We start from the raw sequence: 19,734 nt of genomic DNA, 5'->3' as shown, positions 1-19,734 counted from the left end.
TCACTTTGAATGGGGTGACGTCACTTTGCCTCACTTTTCTCCGAACTGCATTGTGGGCAGCAGAGCGGAGATTTTCAGGATTTTCAGGATTCAAAGTTGAACAATGTTCAACTTTTGAAGCTGAGGTGGAAGCGTCAGCCAATCAAATCCCGTTTATGCAAATCTGACAGTACAAGCGCTAGCCAATCAAACCGCGTGTATGCTGGGAGAGACATACCGCAGGTCATTTCCTCATATTCCAAAAAATGGAGGAGAAATTAGCGGTAGGGAATCACCCGGTGCTTTATGACCAGTCCCTATTTACCTACCGGGATATAAACCGGAGGAGCCAGGCATGGAGGGAGGTGGCAGAGACAGTGGTATGTTTTCGCCTGTTTGGGGAGTTTATATCCAGTTTACTTCGGGATTTTTTGCTTCGTATGTCGGGGACGGGAGATTCATGTGATTGGTTGTTGGTGCCTTGCTCGCAAAAAATCCCCAAGATTCAGATACGCCCACCTCCAAGATTTTTTTTAACGCTGCTGTGTGGACGGGCCGTTACTGTACGGAGGCTCAGTCATTGGTACATGTTCATATATAAAGCCATGTTGGGTAAACTTCCATCTTATATCTGCTCTCTGATCACACAGAGAGTTGCAGGTAGCTATTGTCTGAGATCACATGATGTAGTGTTGTTAGATGTGCCAAGTGCAAGGACTGACTTAGGTACGAAAGCTTTTATGTGCGCAGCTCCTCTTGCTTGGAACAATCTTGAAAAATAATTGAAACTGAGCAATTTGGTTCCACTGCATGTTTTTAAAGCTTGGATAGGTGAAATGCTCTTTGATACTGTTGGTACTTGTAAATGTCGATAGGTATGTAAATGTAGCCCTGTAAATATGAAGTATGATGTCCTTTATTGTTTTATGTTTCATGTGTAACCTACTTGCGCAGGTCTCCCTTGAAAAAGAGATCAATGATCTCAATGGGACCTACCTGGTTAAATAAAGGTTTGAAATGAAATGAAAATTGGCTAGCACTCCAACACAATGTACGGGATAGGCTAAGGAGCGGGAAATCTCTAAGCGGTTGACCAATCAGAGCAGACTGAGCTCTTGATTCAACACAATTTAAAGGGGACCTATCATGCAAAATGCACTTTTGTACGTCTTTTATACATGAATATGTGTCCCCGGTGTTCCAGGGAACTCACCAAGTGTCAGAAAACACAACCCTCTCTATTTTCCTCCATACCCAAATCTCTAAAAAAGGAGCTGCAACGGATCTGATAAAAACTGATCCAGATTTGAACACTTTCCTGACGTCAGGACAGTGGCGCTACGGCTATTGGGCCAACTCCACCAATCAGGAGGAGACAGCCAAGGCCATTGCCGTTCGAAAACGCTGGAGACGCTGTAGTACATATGCCAGGCCTCTAGATGGTGCTGTTCTCACAGAATCTGCCCTTGCAAAAACAGAGCTAACATTTTTCAAATTGAGCGAAATGAGGCATGGCTAAAATGCATGATCTGTTTGGTATTTTGAAAAAAAAAAAGTATAAATATGCCTTATATAGGTATGGTCCTACACTATATTATTCAAATTTAGCATGATAGGTCCACTTTAAATGACAGGTAAGGAATTGAATGATGGCTGGAATTCATTATCTTCTTTTCTTGTCACTTGTGTGGTTTTGAATACAATTTTAGAAAGTATTTCTACCTATAGAAAGGAACAATGCTACTTTTCAGATTACATTTGAAAATGTGATATGCATACCAATAACTCGTTAACAGTTACCTAAACTTCTATATTACACAAGGCACCTGAAATACTCACAGGTCTCCTTGACCTGGTCTACCGCAGAGACCTGAGCTGCACTTGAAAACAAATCAACAGTTGTCTAGACGTTATAGAAAACAAGCTAAACTTTTATCCATAAGAACTTAATAGAAACTCCTCCTCCTCCTCACTGAGTTTGTTTTTTTAGATGGAAATCTATTCCAAGAGGGTCCTCAATTGAATGCAGTTCAGGGCCCACAAAGCAGTAAAACAGTGAGGGTCTCAAGGTTTGATCAGACAATTAATGGCGGTTTCTCCCATAAGAGAGACACTTACAGCACCTTGGGGGACCGTTAATGGGGTTGCACTGGACAATAACTCCTGCTAGGCACTTCCACTCCCCTTCCCTGTACTTTTACAGGCTAGGAAAAAAAAAAGGATGAAAGGAGAAGGCGTGAGTAGGAGGAGGAGAAGAGCATCGTAGCGCCAGCATCCTTCAGCCTCCTCAAAGTCAGCTAGGCGGCTATTAACCTTGGGTTGGACTGCATCGAGCAAAAAATTATTACGCAAAGTTATAATTTTATGGTGGTGTGGGAGCGGTACAAATAAATTCAGGCTGGCGGGACAGGGTAATTGGAGGGCCTGGTAATAGGGTCCCCCTAAATGAACCTAGGTGTGAGAGGATAGAGAAGTTCCAGCCCTCCTCCCCCAGGTGATTTATCCCTCGTTCTTCCAGGCTTGGGGAGTGACTCATAGCCTTCAGCCACTTGGGCACCCAGCCCGGCACTTTTAATTATGTGCCGATGTTGGGAGGAATGGAGGAAAGGAAAGGGGAGAGGGAGATCAGGAAGAGGGGGTAAGGGAAGGATAAAGCCAAGCTGGCTCTCAGCCCCCCCCCCCTACTTCAGGGTCCTCTCCGCTAAAGCTCTTTAGCCGCACAGATGACAGTAAGCGGGGTGGAGGAGTAGCGAGCGTGTGAGAGGTGCCAAGCTCGGGCGCTTTATCTCGTTAGCAGCCTTAAATGCCATGCCGACGTGCCCTCCTATTTGTCATTCCTGCTATTGGTCTCTGAGGGATTTGAGAGGTGCTCTGCGAGTTAAGAGAGACATTTCCACCCTGCATTATGCTTAATGGGAGGTGGAGAGGCCAGCAGGCTTATGGATACAGCAGAAGCAATCAGCGCTGAAATGCCCATCGGAAAAACATTTTTCACAACGCAAGTTCAAACTTAGACGAAGTGAGCTCACCAATGTTGGCCAGCAAAGTTATGCAGAGTGCGAAAGACAATGAGCTTCATGAATAAAACGGACCGCTCTGACTGAGTCAAATGTAGGGTCATCTCAAAGAACATGGCCCAAAAGATGAATAATGACCCCAATTAGATTCACGGCTTCGAATGCTCTTTGACATAAATCTAAGAAAAAGTCCGTAAAGTTCGTTTTTTTTACACTTAACTATGGGATTGATTTCGCTTTGTTTTAAAGTAAACAACTTAAGTTGGTATTATCCAAAAGAAACATCATTCTATTAGCACTAAAGGAATTAGCAACAATTTAGTAGTTATTTGCATTATGTGCTAGATGGATCTAATCAGTTTGAGAGATGTTGGTGTGCAATGATGTGTATCTTAGCCCTAAAATGTAACTTAGGAAAATATCCAAACAACTTTTCTGTATTAGAAAGTTACACACAACTACAACTGGAAAGGGATTTTCAGGGGCCGTGTGTCGATTTAAAGAACTTTGTTTTTAAAGAATATTGAGGCTTAGACTGTGAGTTATTGGACCAATCTAGTGTTGGGTTATGCTTTTCTACGACACGTTGTCCAATATCTTTAGATGTTCCGAGCGGCCGTAAAGGCGGGGTAAAAAGTGAGAAGTTCTAAACCTGGCTCCCTTCAGCGCTGGGTAACGAGTTGGACAAAAACATTAAAGTCAGGAAGATACAGGCGTATTGTTGCTTTTGCTGGGAATTGTGAATGAAAACCATGCCCTCTTAAGTGGATCTCGAGTTCACATACCGAATACAGACCTCAGCATCTAAAAAGGTAGGTAGAGTCAGATTGGAAACCACTTACTGTGCGACCTAAGACCAACGTTTTGGCAATCAGCTGAGACATCACAGAATTGGAAAGTCTACACTAGCCTCAAGGTAAATCGATTAATAATGAGTAATAAGCCCATTCATTACATAAATCGAGTGACTGTCCTGTGATTATTCACCCTACTATTGAACAATTTGCTTCTGATTCTCTCGTGTCTCAGCTTTGCACTAATGCCAGAATAGTGAAAGTGTTAGGAGGAGTATATTAAGCTCCTGTCAGAGTGTAATAAGAAATCACACAGATCGACTGTGCTGTATTGTCACTATTCCCAACCAGCTCTGTATTAGACTCGCTACACAGCACTTGGATTGAACTACGTCTGTATTCAGTGCCAGGCCGTTTTCACACTGCAGTATGCCAGAGAAATAGGCTTGTTTCTTCAAGGCAGAAATGCTGTACATCTGTGTGTATGTGTGTGTGTCTCACTCTCTCTCTCTCTCTCTCTCTCAGAGAGCTAATTATTTCTCCCCCGTTTAGAGCCAACTGTTTCTGTCATCTGTCTCTGTAATGACCTCTGCAAGATGTGCATGCATGCACACACCCCACTCTCTATCTTTTTTCTCCTACAAGCACTCTCACAGCACAAAACCCTCACCAACACTCAGAAATACAGGCAAAGAAACCATACAACATGGATGCACATGCAACAAATATTTCTGCTATTAACGATAACTCTAGCAGTTGCAGTTGAGGGTCAGACTGCAGCTCCTCGGCTACACCTGAAGTCCCTATCTATCTGAAACAAATAGTTGATAAAGAGAATTTCAAAATCCTGACACAAAAGTCAAGAATTCTGATAACTGATAAACCGCTTATCATTAAAGAATGGGTCAATTAACAGACAATTAGTCCAACAATATTCCCATGAGTTTATGTTTTCTTGTCATATTCAGTCAAACACGGTAAACACTGATTGCAACTTATTAAATGTAACCCGTTTATTTCTTCTTCTTTTTTTTATGGGCCCTATTATGCCCATTTTCAGGTTTCCTAATTGTATTTTCTGCCTCTACTGTGACATGTTTACATGCTTAATGTTTGAAAAGGTCTTTATTTATCTCATACTGCCTGTGCAGCACTTATTTTCGACCTTTGTCTGAAACCAGAGCCCTGTCTGCTCTAAAAAGCGTAATAGGGCCCCTTTAAAGATTTATTTTCTCTGTGTTATGAGGTTTTTTAGAGCAAAAAATTAAGTAAGACAATAACAGCGGTTTAATCGTTTTGGTTTTGTCAAGCAACAATGTTACAAACCTCACATTTTAGATGTGTTTCTAGCAGATCTTGCTGTTTTTCTCTGGTTTAAATGAGTCTACATTATGAATCATGATGTAAACTTGGGCCATGGAACATTTCGATGGGACCTTTATCCAGATCGCCTTGATGTCCAAGTGGGTACACTTCATAAAATATAACCACAACATCCTGGGTTATTTGCAAAAATGGCAAAAAAATAAATCTACAGAAAATGAGTAAATGTTACCCAAATCCAATATGCACTTAAAGACAAACCTGGCTATTGTTGCTTTAGGACTGGCAATGAACAGAATGAATGGACATGGAAAGATTACCAGCAATACAAGGTAACAGTTGTCAGGTATGTTCTTAAGTTTTGGTCTTTAAATGTATTTTATTTTATTGATAAGTACAAATCTTCTTCAGCTTTTTGTTTTTAAATATTTTTTCATGTATTGTAGAGGGAGCCAAAATGGACCATTATTTGCAATTACCGGTAATAATGATAAGGGGTCATAGTTTACCTCACAGCATATTGATCTTTTTGGCCCTTTGGGTCTATTCAAGCATTTGTAACCTTTTTACAATTTGCAGGACTAAACCCTATTGTATGACAACAAGACTCTTGAATACATACCTGAATCTTTCTGCACTCAAATCCTGATTGCCTTGAATACATTTCCTGACTAAAATCAGAACTGTTGAATCTTAGCTTCAGGTCTTAACATTAACAAACAAAAAAGTTTAAAATTCTTCAAACTTTTTTCAACTCCAGTATGATCTGATTTTTTTCTTCTTCTAATTGGCCCCTTAAACTCCATGTCATAATGTTGACTACTATCATGCTCTGCAGAACAGTCTTTGACTCTCATTTGAAATTTAAAATTGAGATGCAATGCAAGAGGTTATTTGGTCATGCGCTTCACATTTAACAGATATTCAAAAACAAGTCTGCCTGCCTCTGACCTAGAGAAGGTTATTCATTTGTTCATTCATTTCATCTGTATGTGTTATACCAACGACAATAATAAAGTAGACATCTGCCGTTGAATAAAAATACATTTACATTTAAAACCCTTCAAAAACGTTTCATTAAAATCACATAATCCCTATTGGACTCCTTTTTTGTGAGACCTTATAACCTTGGAAAGCAAACTGAAAAGAGAAAGTTTACTCCTTCCACTTTAGTGTCAAACTAATGTTTCTGAAATCTTAATATCTTACGTCCACTCTCAAAAGAAACTAACTTTCAGAAACATTTAACACATGAAAACAATAACTCCAAGTTAACCTTATTTCACAGTAGTTGAACAGTATCTTAGAATAAGCCGGAATCACTTTTAATTGAAAATAATGATAAGGTGTATTGGAAATTATTTATGTTTTTTGCTTTTCCTGTTTACCTGCATTTTACCTTAATGTTAATTTTAAATTCTACACATATGTTATGGTCGAGTCCATTGTTACAACTACTGAGCAGAGGAGATGCAGCATCATGGATACTTGTTCCTATTATTATAAAGAGCCATTTGGGATTTGGGGACACAAACTACTACTGTGAACTAAGTAAAGTAAAATAGGAGTTCCCACTGTGTTCTGTTGCAGACATCTTCCTTCCTATAGCTGTAAATGGAATGACATGTCTGTCATTAAGTATGTTTCTTACCTGGTTGTCAAATTTTAGGGACTGTGTGCCCACAAGGAAACGGATGGCATCAGTTTCAGCTGTCTGGGCTGTAAGCGCTCGTGCCTGCAATATGATACAAAATAACACGACTAATAAAATAATATTCATACTGTACAATAGATCAGAGAATTGCTTAGAAGTATACAGTATGGAGTAGAGCTTTCAGCCGGGTAAACACATAATGAATGGTGACAGTACCTGGAATTCGAGTCCATAAATGACAGGAGCGTCGTCCTCCATGTTTCAGTCTGTTTCCCAGAGCTTTCTTAGCGTTTTATTTGTGTTTTATAAACCTCGTCTCACGGTCAAAACACTACAAAAATACTGCATCTGAACCACGTACTGCACAAACACAACACAGTTGATCCACTTCCGCGATTCAGAATTGGAAAGAACGAAGCGTAGGACTAAACTACGTAACGACAGTCGTGCAACGTTCTAAAGGTTTTTAAAGTTACGTAAAAAACGTCGGGAATACAAAATATCAGCGTCATGAAATGTGTCTGCTCTTGAATACCGTAGATGCAGCTTTCCTTTGGAACTGCGCATGCGCATTACATGTATATCTGTCAGTGCAGTAAGGTAAGAACATAATCGTGTTTGTTTCAGTTTTGTATTTGTTGTTTGCCTTTTCGGTTTTATAAGAATATCGCGGTAGTATGTTTCGTGCTTTTTAAAACGAGGAGAGCTATGAGTCGAGCATGTTTTCTACATTTGCAACCAGCTGCTTAGTTAAAATAGCTTGATAGCCAACCGGCTAATGTAGCATTAGCCAGATAGCCAGTAATACACAGACAGCGAACCTGCGATATATCTGCTAACGGCTCTTTCGTGACAGGACGTTAAGCACGGATAAAAGAGCTGAAGCTGACTCGTTTATCTCCGGATGTAACTGTGAACGTAAGCTCAATGACGATGACTAGAGCTCGTAAAAAATTGCGTTTACCTATGATGACAGGAAGTGACTGAGAAAAATGCTGCACAGTGTTGTACAATTACGCAGAGAGTATGAGTCTGTCACAGTTTACATTACATCAAAAGGCATTTCTTGATTTTTCAGGAGCAGTAAGATGGACAGTGAGGAGGCTCCTGCTCAGAGGCCAGTCTCCTTGGAGATCACAGTGGAAGATGTAACTACTGAAGGCCCAGACCCTCCAAAGCTAACCATCAGCCAAACCCCACCCAGAGAAAATCTCCTTCCCCAGGTAGAGAGCATCGACTTGGGCGGGGAGTTTTCCACCCCCCAGGAAGACAGCAGTGCTACACCTTCAGAGAGCCTGATGGACAAGCTAAATGACCAGATGATGGAGAGCGTCCTGATTTCTGACTCGCCTAACAACAGTGAGGAGGACGACGACGTAGCCCCCATGGACTCCTTTCTAGATGCAGTGGAGGAGGAAGAAGATCATTTTCACGAGACATCAGTCGACAAAGAGGAACAAAGTGAAATAGGTCAGAATACGACTGAGATTGAAGTTACAGTGGAGGAACAGGAGAAGGATAGCTCTGTGGAGAAAGTGGATGAAGAAACCAGGGAGCAGACACTGGACACTGAGGAGCAGGTGATATCCTGTGTTTCACTCCAAGTTGACGAGCACAGCCCGTCTGATCCCAACAGTGGGGAACCGTCACTACTAGAAGCTCAAGAGATGAAAGATTTCTCTGTGCCGGTGTGCACTATATTCAGCCATGGCACCCATCCAAAGTCTTTGGTGCCCGATGGATTCCAGCCCACCCTCATCAAGTCCCCCAGTTTTAGCATGGGGAGCGGTGTAGAAACCAGTGAGGCAGTGACCCCCAGCAAGCTGATGGCCCCCCTCGTGTGCCAGCCCAGCCCCAGCCTCAGTAAGTTCTTCAATGATAACGGACATGTCAACCCAGCCTCAGATTTCTTTGATTCCTTCACTGTCCCCTCCTCCTTCATCTCTGTTTCAAACCCAAATGCTGACATCCCTCCTGGTGCCACCCCAGCGTCCATAGCCCCCACCCCTGAGCACCAGCTCTCCTCCACCTCCTCCTCCATCTCCAACCCCGGTGGAGCTCTGGACTCTGGTGCTCCCACTCCTAGTTCAGTGTTTGCCCCATCTGAATCCACCGCCAAGGCCCAACCTCCTCCATCCCAAGAAGCCCCAGCTCAAGCCCCTGCCCCAGCCCCTCAGCCGCAGCCCTTCAACACGCTCCAGGCTGTGTTTTCGGGCAGCGATGACCCATTTGCGACAGCGCTGAGCCTGAGTGAGGTGGACCGGCGCCATGATTCCTGGCTGCCATCTGGGGAGACCAGGAAGGTGCTGATCTCTGTGGCCTCCCAGCAGTACAGCCCTGCCTATGTAGAGACCACCAGACTCACTATGCCCGGACTCAAGTTTGACAACCTTCAGGTGAGACTTATGGTGTAATCAGACAACATATTTCTTTGGAAAGTTTTGAGAGCTGTTATATACCCTGTTAACCAGGGCTTTAACACTGAGCTTTGAGAAGCATGTGAATATTTACTGTCCTAAAGCATTGCAACATGCTGGTGAAAGTAGCTACTGAAAGATGGCTAGCTTGAGTTGATGGCACAGTATAACAAAATCAAACAGCTCAGGTTCAGGCTTGTCGCAAAACAATTATTTATCATGTATATTAAACATTTGTTTAACAAAAACATAATTTCATACAAACTCAATATGATAGTAACCCATATGTGCCTGTCTATATCTGTCTGCATCATGGGAAATGTCAGATACAGTGTTTCTGAAGCTTGTTCTATACTAGGGACTTAAAGTCAGGACACCCACGTCTTCTTTTTTTTTATCAGTAAAAAACAGTTAAATAAAAATGCCCTCACAAGTTTTGAGACACTTTTACATGCCGTGTCTGCTCCAAACAACCATTAAGAACAATTTCATTCTAATATTTATGAACAAAGAAAAGCAGCAAATCGTAACACTTGAGAAGCTAAAATGGTTGCTGGTGTAACGATTGTGACGATACATCAATCGATAAATTGCTACAGCTCTAGCAGTATTATATTTCAGCACAACGCTCTTATCACATTCTTCATGAAAAGCAGCTAGGACATGACAATAGTGACACGGTCATTTTGTGTTCGTTATTTTGTGTTTTGTTTAAAGATTGTAGCTACATGTTTAAAATCTTATAATCTTAAAGGTAAGGCATTTATCAAGACTTGGGCTCCACCATGATCATCCATTTGGTTTAACACATTTCTCAAATGATGCTCTGGCACAACAGGCAGCATGTGGACATTTGTCACTCATCAACAAGCAGTCGTACACACACTCTTCATTGGCTATTGTGTCACCATGTCATGTTTTTTTCCCTCATAAACTCCCTCTGAGCTCCTTCAACAGTAACATTTATTTGTAATAACAACTCTTGAGTGATGAAACATCAATTCACTTATTTATTCAATTGAATTTGATGGTGTACGTCCACCTCCCAGCTTAGATTGTGTTCATTATCCTCCTCAGTGTGTTTGAATGCCTGCCTGAATAAATGAATACAAATCAAGGATTTCTTTTTTTTCGTCATCTTGGTGTTTATGCCTACTAAAAGCCAGTTTTCAGCAAACAAATTAGATCCACTCTAAAGCTGGAATAAAGAGTATTCTGACCCTGTTTTCTTTTCTTTCCTATTTGGGCAGAATATATTTTGTAACTGATTGTTTTTAAATCCAGAACTAAGGATGTCCAGATTAAGTTTATTAAAAGAAAATTGCCCCCAATCTGCTTTATTGTTGATTAAAAAAGTACTGATATTTTAAATCCTGCATGTAATTTTCAGGTTCTTTTAGCATGACATCACTAAGGCATATGCACTTCTATTATGTGCTATTTCATGATGTTAAATGCATGTGTGTGTGTTTTGCTGCAGGGCGATGCTGTTAAAGACTTAATGCTTCGTTTCCTGGGAGAAGCGGCGGCAATGAAGCGTCAGGTCCTCACCGCCAACTCTGTGGAGCAGTCCTTCACGGGCCTCAAACGTCTCATCGTAAGTCACCTGCTCTTCTTCCTTTCTATGACCTGTTTGTTCCTGTTCTTTTCACAGGTTCAGAGCATCATCCACTTTGTGCCAGTGCCTCTACTGTTGCAGTATGGTCATCATTATTTTAGCTTTGGTGCTCATTTGTGATAATTTATGTCTTTGCATAATAAGCATGCAGTTGGAACAACCTCTTAGCTTGACCGTTCACTCCTGACCCTGAAACTGCTGTTGATAAAACAATCTCCCCTCAAGGTTCACTTATGATCCTGTGCCAGATTTGAAAAATGTATCACACAGTCTGCATTAGCAGATAAGTTTTGCCTAGTTTTCATTATTCACAACATCTACAGTTCCATCAACTGAGCTATCTTCATCTGATGATGAGGACTGTTAATATGATTTCACTGGGCCAGAATGAAGGCTAACATCTCCTAACCAGAGGTATTTTAAATACTCTGTCAAATCCCCAAATTAACACTCTTGTTGCTTTTATAGTTATTATTTTCATACCGGGATACACACTTTTTATTTATTGTACTAATATGTTCATTGTCAATATCACAGAGGAGGATTATGTACACTTAAATGTTAGGGTAAAACATGCAATTCTATGCTATGCTATAGGAGTTAAGTGTGCATTTGCTACTGTGCAGGTGCATTGGACTGCAGTGTACCTGGCAGAGGCTATGAAAAATATAGTATTTCTCATAATGCTAGATAAGATGTATTGATGAAATAATAACAATTAGAGTTGTCCAGAGCAAGCAGAACTCTGCTGTGTTGTGTCTACCTCAGCCTGTTAGTGTTGCAGCCAGGGTGTGGAGCCAAACAGTGGAAATGAGTGCGTGTGAATGGGAAAATTGATTTAGTTGCACCGGTGATTGGAGTAGCAAAATATACTAAACTCTGATGGTAATTAAGCTGTTATTTCTCCTCACTCTTTCTCATTAGCAAAGATCACTATAAAAACATTATGTTTCTCATTTTAGCCTGTGCATATCACCAATTTCAGCGGTTAAAATGACCAACATATATTGTGTCTTGTCATAATAGCTGTTGTTAAATAACATCAATTGTGAGTAAGTTGATGGCTGGTTAAAAACAGTGATCTTCTCTGTAGCGGATCCCAGGAGACACATTATTCCATTCATACCTTAAAGCAGGGGTGGGGAACCTCCGGCCTCCGGGCCGTATACGGACCGTGAGACCATTTGGTACGGCCCTCGAGGTAATTTATAAACACACGCAAAAAAGAAAAAAATTAAAGAAATCTAGACCGCAAAAGAATTAAACAAGCGAGCAGCGACGTGGAGGCAGGGGAGGCAGAGCCTCACCTGTCATACTCCAATGTAACGGAAAAACAATTAAAGAAAAACTAAATAATAATAATAATAAAATGTCTCCACTGATCTTGTGTAAATGTGATTTCTGTATGATTCCAATCGCATTTTATAGTCAAAATCAGCAAATTTGCCGAGCTCCGCTACGGGAGGGATGAGAAGTGAGGCAGGGACGAGCACTGCCTCACGTAAGCCCACAGTAACTTGCTGGAGCGCGGGCACTAATTTAGCGCGGCCACTTATTTTGTGAGCGCGCTCAAGCCATTTACTGTGGGGTGAGGTGAGGCACAGATGAGCTCTGCCTCACCTCAGAATGCGTCACCCCACAGAAACTGGCTGGAAAGCGGGCCTAAGCGCATGCCTGTTCCCATCTCACTGTAGGTCACCAATGTAATGTTTGTAGATCCCTTTATTACATTTATCCTCGCTATCCATAGTCTCTAAATAACTTATTTCACGTATATATGATATTTAGGCTCGCTGGTCTCATCGTACAACGGCAATGAAAAAAGCACCAGGAGAGGCAGCCATAACCTCTGCCGCACTGAAGGGGGCGCACGTGAGCCCACAGGTTCTTGTTGCTACTGTTATTCTACCGCAAACAACAAACTAGACTTTTGAAACTACAGGAAGATAAGGAGGACTTTTACAAAACAGTAATAGAGATTGTTGTCCAGAAGGATAGCATGGACTTATATTCATCTTCAAGTCAAGGTAAGACCACAACTGTAATGAAAATGGGATCTTACTTAGAAAGAACAATCCAATATTTAGATTTTGGGTATCCTTTTGTTGATCGGTCTGTTTAAAATTAATCATAGCATCAGACTAAAAAAGCTTTTGAAAATAACAGAATATTTCGATTAAGGTCAAAATAGGCTATAATATTTGTAAATCTGACTCTGAAAGAGTCAGTGCCTCACCAGCCATGAACCTCACCGCACGTCACTGCAAGCGAGTGCCTGTTTTTTCCTGGCTCGTGTTGTGTTCAGGGTCCTTGAACACAACACGAGCCTAACGTGTCATCATGTGGTATATGTCTCGTCTGACAGGGGTGCAGTTCTGCCAGAGAGCAACAGAACGCCGCTCCGGCACTTCAGAAATGGCAGTACCCATAAGGAGCCGTACACATGCCAGTTTTTGCGTGGCTGTGTCTTTAGTTGAAAGCCCAGTTCATCTGTCATACTGATCATACAGTCAATAACTTTGTTGTTATTAGCATCTGGTTAGCTAGCTATGCTAACGAATATAAGAAGCTTGTTCTACAACCAGTGAGGTAAAGGCACATCTTTATATGATCATTATAGTTATACAAAAATAGAGAATAAAGTAAACGGGTATAAAATACTATATGACAGTAAAAAAAAGTTGTTATTAATAAACAAGAATACAGTTTGAAAGGGGAGTGATTTGTAAAATATCCAAATAAAGAAAAATAAAATCTGCTTACAGGTCTGTTTCATATGGGTGTTGAGAGATGTATCCATAGATCTCCTAATGTTGCTCTCAAAGTGCACCAGATTGATGCTTTTAACTTCAACATTTTAAAAAAATCTTCCCGGGGGAGCATGCCCCCAGACCCCCCTAGAGGAGGTGAGGACCCCCCTAGAGGAGGTTAGGTCCCCCCCCACTTAAATCATGTTCACATGGATAGGAAACTAAATACATTTGCACACATGTCCATATCTTTCTGTTTTGGTGGTCATGCCACAACCGTGCACAGGGGCGCCGTAAGGGGGTGAAAAGTTAGGACGATTCTAAGGGCCCGTGACTGACGGGGGCCCAAAAATGTTTAGAACATTAAGAAAAAATGTTTAATTAACCTTTCATCATTCATCAATAATTAACATTAATAGAACGTTATATTGATAATGTACTCACTAAACTTACGATTCATTACGATACGAACTTTTTTTCTTCCAAAAGTTAATTATCCAAAGCCTCTGTACACCCCCCTCTATTTACATGTAATGGTTTGGCCCTCCCTCCAAACGCGTTGCTGCACTGGCACTTTCTGGCAGAGAGTGAGAGCATGTGAGGAGGGATGCTAGTACTTACGTGTGTACGATGTCTCAACGACTAACAAAGTCAGGCTTTCAAAAAAGAAAAGAAAGGAGAGAAAGACGAGAGAGAGGGCCTAAAGGGCGACAGTATGTCACCCAGTTTTTCAAAAGAAAAGGTGGGTGTGGTCCATGAGTGGTGGAAATTAGTCTGTTAGCTAAGCTTAGTCCATTGTCAATAATAATGTTAATGTTTTGCTGACATTAAGTACTGTTAATATCTAATATAGGTTTTTCATTTCACTCCTCTTTTAGCTGACATTTCATAAATGCAGGTACATTTTTAGCAGCTATTCAGTATTCATACTAAATCAGTTGTCCTCCCTGGTGCCAGGACCAACAGATCCATCTTTAGGCTCAGCCCCCCCATAAGGCTTTGCGGTCTTGCCATGCTGTCCATTGAAAGCCAGTTGGCTAGAAAGCTGGACTTCAAGGACTTGATCAGTGACTTTGCCTGTAAGAAGGCTAGGCGCTGGGCTCTTGGTGAGTAAGGCTGAGCAAGGGCTCGTAATAACTGTTAAAGGGCAAGGCTATGGTAACGATATTGGATCACTACACACAAGATGCATGATGAGAAAAAGACTGAGAACAGGTAATAGGCTCTGATTTAGCACCACCATCAGGCCTTTTCATTTCCATTTCCGTTTTGTTGTCCATTTAATACCTGCTTATTTTGTAGTTGGTATGTATATTTAAAATAATCTGCTGCTTATGTTATTTTTTGTGTCATAGCATTTTATAAATGATAATATTGGTGTTAATGTTCACTTTATTTTAATTTAAGAGGTCATGTATATTTAAGTTATATTTATTTGGATTTATGAATGTTCCATTCAAAAATGTTATTATTAAAAAGGTATTTACACCATAAAAGATGACTATTGAGGTCTATAGAGTGTCACAGTGACGCGTCCTAAAACCCGGAAGTAAGCTTCTTCCGGTTCCCTCGATAAAAAAGCAATGCGATTTCTCCATAGGATTTTGGAAAATAGCTCGAAATAAGGTCTGTGGTTGACACACATTTAAGAGACGGATCACGTTTTGTTCAGTCGGATAATCTCCACATGTCTACCCTACTTTTATAATTTTCGAATCATAAATCTATCAATCATAAAACTATCGATTTAGGGTTTTAGGACGCGTCACTGTGGCACTCTATTGTCAGGAATGTTAGTCTTATATCAAATAGTGAATTCTACTGCAGCAGAATGTTGCACGTCTGCACAGTGTTATATTTTCACAGCTCAGTGTCAGTAAATATTGTGCAGTTAGTATTGGACTTCAAGATAGTTGCAAGCCTGTAAAGGTAGAGTTATTTAAAGCATAAATGGGTCGGTTGGGTTCTGGAGGTGTTTACAGCAATAGTGCTTGGTTGGCGTGGCCTGAGCCTGGTGGTGGGGCCCAATGTGATATCTTTTCATGGGGCCCAAAATCCCTGGCGGCGCCCCTGACCGTGCACGTGCATGCATACGCGAGTCATGGTAAGATATCTGGATTAAGAGGTTGCTTTTTCTTTGCACAGCATGAAAGAAAGGCGAAATGAATGGGCTGTGATTTTAGTATTTTTAAGCAGAGTTCAATCATTTGTACGGCCCTCGGAGGATGTTGAAAAAATTGAAATGGCCCTTGAGAGGAAAAAGGTTCCCCACCCCTGCCTTAAAGCATGCCCTTCATTATTTGGATCAAGTTATTTGTGAATAATGTGCATCAGATTAAGTAGGCTACAGCTGTTATTTCAATGTGTCAGATACATATTTAATCAGAATTGGATCAGACTCTGTATCTGCAGATATACAGCATATTAAAAACTTAGTTCAGAATCGGGGCAAAAACTACTTAATTGGGACATGCGTAATAATGATGCAGATGGTTTGTTTTAAAGAGGCACATTTTAATGTTTATATTTGTATTTAATGCCTCTACTGGGATGTTCAAAAGGGTCTTTATTTTTCACCCTCTGTCTGAAACCAGAGCCCAGTCTGCTCTGATTGGTTAGCTGGCCGGCTCTGTTGTGATTGGTCAACCGCTTACATATGTCCTGCCTGTTAGCCTATCACCTACAATGTGTTGGAATGCTTGCCAATAGAAGAGCGAGTGTTACGTCTTCTATGTTACAGAAGTAAACAAAGGAGTCCAATCGAGGCCGGAGGGGAAGAAAAAGAACGGAAGAAAAGAAAAAGGAGACAACAAAGCAAATTGTCAAACTTAATAAGTGTCTTAAGTTATGTGTGCCGTGCAGCAGTTGCTTCCTGGGCAGATCACCTCACTTTCTGGAGTTAAATGACAAAACCCCTGGTAGGTTAGCACAGCTTAGCATGCTGTGGTTCCTGCAGCCTGTCTGACCTTCTGACAGTCAGCATGTCCTGTCACTGCTGGGCGGTCAGGCCTCGGCGGAGGGAAAACAGTGAATCATTGCTCTCCTTTCTCTTCATATCACGTTGCTCTGCTATGCATAAAAACGCCTGTCTTTCTTTGTGACCGTGCAGTCTCGCCTCATTCCCTCTCCTGTAGCCATCCATCTATCTCTCCTGCCCTCATGCGTTCCCTCCATCATCATTTCTGACCCACAAATGACCCTGAGAGACGGCTGTTATTTAAAACATATGCACAGCAGCAGACAGTGGGGTGGCGAGAGGAGGAGGGGGGAGATGGAGAGGTGGAGATCCACTCGGCTCACAAGTTCTTTTCTCCTGCTGTGCCCATGTATTATGCATGGGACTGCTGTGCATATTTCAAGGGCCTTCTGGACTCGGTGTATATATACACACACACAAGATGGTACTTTCAGCTCGCAGTCAACTGCACTATATGGTGTAGGTGAGTGTGTGTGTGTGTGAGAGAGGATCATACGCTGTCTGCCAATTGGTGTGGGTGGCTCCCTGGAGCAAGAGGCAAGGGAAAGTGGAGAGAAAGTGAGCCAGAGAGGTGAGGTAGGCTTACAGGAGAGATGTCAAGGAATGACAAGCAGAGAGAGAAAAGAGAAGTTGTGTGTGAGACATGTGGAACAGGAGAGGACTTCACCTAAGCACACACACACACACTCGCATATGCATACTAGGGTTGCACGATATTGGAAAAAACTGACATTGCGATTTTTTTCCCCTGCGATATATATTGCGATATGAAAACATACAGGAATTGAAGAAAAGACCGTTTTTTTTCCCGCAAACCATCCTTTCTTGAACTTTAATGCTATACAATTGGTATTTTTTTAACTATATTTAACCGGATGAAGGATTTTAGTCACGGACGTCTAGATCTTAAGTTATCAGAGCAACAAGCTGATGTAGCTCGGTTAGCAGCGCCGAACTGCCCTGGAGAAACACATGAAACTACTTTATTCAGTGTTTTTACCTTTAATCACCGGGTCTGTTTGCTTTGGAGATTTGATTGTGATTGGTGGTTTGCTGTGCATGCAGAGCCTGCATGTCACTCACTCAAGTACCCCTGACATGAGAGCCGTGCAAGTTTTCCTTTTGTAGCAAGCAGCAAAATAATTGTAACATGACGTGTTTGAGTTAATTTGCCTACTTAATATCGCAAGTCCTTAAAAAAAAAAGAATTTACTTTTTTTTTTTTTTTATCGCACGTCCTGCGATGTGAAGAGCATGCGCATATCACGATTATCGTCACGACACGATATATCGTGCAGCCCTAATGCATACCGACACACACACCATTTTTCTTCTTGGTCAACATCTTAGCCATTTGTAGTATATTAACATTCATGTTAGCCTTGTCTGCATCACTAGACAACATGAAAAGCAGCCCTTGTTCAAAGACAATACATCAATTTAGTAAAATAAAAGAAATATTTATAGAATTGTGTTGTTGTTGTTGTTGTTGTAGATTTAGTAAGTCAAATAATTAATGATAGACAAAGGATTCAGTTGATGCTTGATCTTTTGACATTTGCTCAAGGGTTCTTGGCAACAACAACTATCTGCCATTCCTACAACTCCAAGTGGAAATGTGCAGTTTTTTTGTTTCCATATACTGTAGGTCTTGCTGTGGTCAGTATCCCTTAAAGGGGACCCATCATGCAAAATGCACTTTGTGATGTCTTTTATACATAAATATGTGTCCCCGGTGTGTCGTAACTCAGAAAATAAAACCCTCTCTCTTTTCCTCCGTAATAGTTGGCGTCTTTTTATTCTTATTTGCCTTGAACCAAGACAACTGCTTGCAGTTGCAGTGGCTTTTAGAGTCATATTAAAAAAATTGTGTTTTCCGCACTGATGCAGATTCATTCAAGGGTAGCATTTAAGAATGAACATTTTTAACATATCCTAGTAGCTACTGGCGAAAAAGCACTGTTTGTCATAAATACTAAATACAAAAAATACCAAAAGATTTATTGGTATTCTCACTCCCATCAGTGATACCCATGATCTTATGGTTCATTCCTAATAGCATTACAAATGCTTTTGAAAGGCTTAGATCTTGCCTTGATGAATATAAAGCCACTATGATATATTCCATTTCATGCGTGAAATTGCAAAAGAGCATGTTATGTCATTGGGCATCACCAAAGACTTTCGTTTAACTAGAAAACCGTTATAATTTGATACTTGAAAGGAAACTCTCTTTTTACCTCCCTCTTTTTTACTGTAAGTCCAAAGGTCAGACCAGCTCTGTAGCTGCTACTTGAGATTCAGTATCTTTTTTAAAACCACTTCAATACAGCTGGTGACTTGAGCCCAGGGCCTCCAGCTGAAGGACAGCCTCTCTACGCCCTGCATCACCCAGAGTGGAGCCAACACATCCCGCTCCCTAATAAGGATCTCTGCCTGGTCTCCATCACAGCAGCCCTCTCTGTGACGGCTTTGCTGACATAATAGTCATTGACTGAGTCACTCCCACTGATGAATGAATCAGACACCATCTGCAGCCTCCTTCTACTACCATTTACTTGCATTCATATGATTTACTTACCAATAAATTATGAAACTTCTAAGATCAAATAAACTCATAGATCAAAGCTGTCGTAGGTGATGTACATCACTAAGCTGGGAGGGGAAGAAAATGGGGATGTTGACGAGCACACACACGCTCTCTCACACACACGGAGGACATTTTAGTAAACATGTTGCCATTAAAAGTGTAGCCTGGTGCAGCTTTATGTTGCCATGGCAGCTGATCAATCACATAGGATCCTGCTGTCATACTGCGTGTACGACCTTTTACTTGGATGAAGATAGTTCATAGAGGTGTGTGTGTGTGTGTGTGTGTGTGTGTGTGTGTGTGTGTGTGTGTGTGTGTGTGTGTGTGTGTGTGTGTGTGTGTGTGTGTGTGTGTGTGTGTGTGTGTGTGTGTGTGTGTGTGTGTGTGTGTGTGTGTGTGTGTGTGTGGTGTGTGTGTGTGTGTGTGTGGTGTGTGTGTGTGTGTGTGTGTGTGTGTGTGTGTGTGTGTGTGTGTGTGTGTGTGTGTGTGTGTGTGTGTGTGTGTGTGTGTGTGTGTGTGTGTGTGTGTGTGTGTGTGTGTGTGTGTGTGTGTGTGTGTGATGAGCTGGTATGAGTCATGCTGCAGAGCCAGAGTGTGACTGCACCCACTGCCACC

At 41.4% G+C, this 19,734-nt stretch overlaps 2 protein-coding genes across 3 annotated transcripts in view; one reads left to right on the top strand and one right to left on the bottom strand.

The window, feature by feature from the left end:
• Positions 1-7,154, bottom strand: part of eipr1 (EARP complex and GARP complex interacting protein 1) — a 49,785-nt gene extending 42,631 nt beyond the window's left edge. The window contains exons 1-2 of the mRNA XM_034124363.1: positions 6,984-7,154; positions 6,765-6,848 (exon numbers count right to left, since the gene is read on the bottom strand). Coding sequence (XP_033980254.1) covers positions 6,765-6,848; positions 6,984-7,025 — 126 coding nt within the window. The 5' untranslated portion in view covers positions 7,026-7,154. The remainder of the gene's footprint in view (positions 1-6,764; positions 6,849-6,983) is intronic.
• Positions 7,155-7,157: 3 nt separating this feature from the next.
• trappc12 (trafficking protein particle complex 12) overlaps positions 7,158-19,734 on the top strand; it is a 36,943-nt gene continuing 24,366 nt past the window's right edge. Inside the window, exons 1-3 of one of the 2 annotated variants that reach the window (XM_034124345.1) lie at positions 7,158-7,367; positions 7,846-9,163; positions 10,665-10,781. In XM_034124345.1, the coding sequence (XP_033980236.1) occupies positions 7,333-7,367; positions 7,846-9,163; positions 10,665-10,781 (1,470 nt within the window). In that variant the 5' untranslated portion in view covers positions 7,158-7,332. Of the gene's footprint in view, positions 7,368-7,416; positions 7,686-7,845; positions 9,164-10,664; positions 10,782-19,734 lie in introns of those variants that run through there. The other variant, XM_034124352.1, reaches the window with a different exon arrangement.

This window comes from Trematomus bernacchii, unplaced genomic scaffold, assembly GCF_902827165.1.
Source record: "Trematomus bernacchii unplaced genomic scaffold, fTreBer1.1, whole genome shotgun sequence".
In the NCBI taxonomy this organism is placed as follows: Eukaryota; Metazoa; Chordata; class Actinopteri; order Perciformes; family Nototheniidae; genus Trematomus; species Trematomus bernacchii.
The sequence above is the reverse complement of the archived record's forward strand: the minus strand, read 5'-3'. Positions and strand labels throughout refer to the sequence as shown.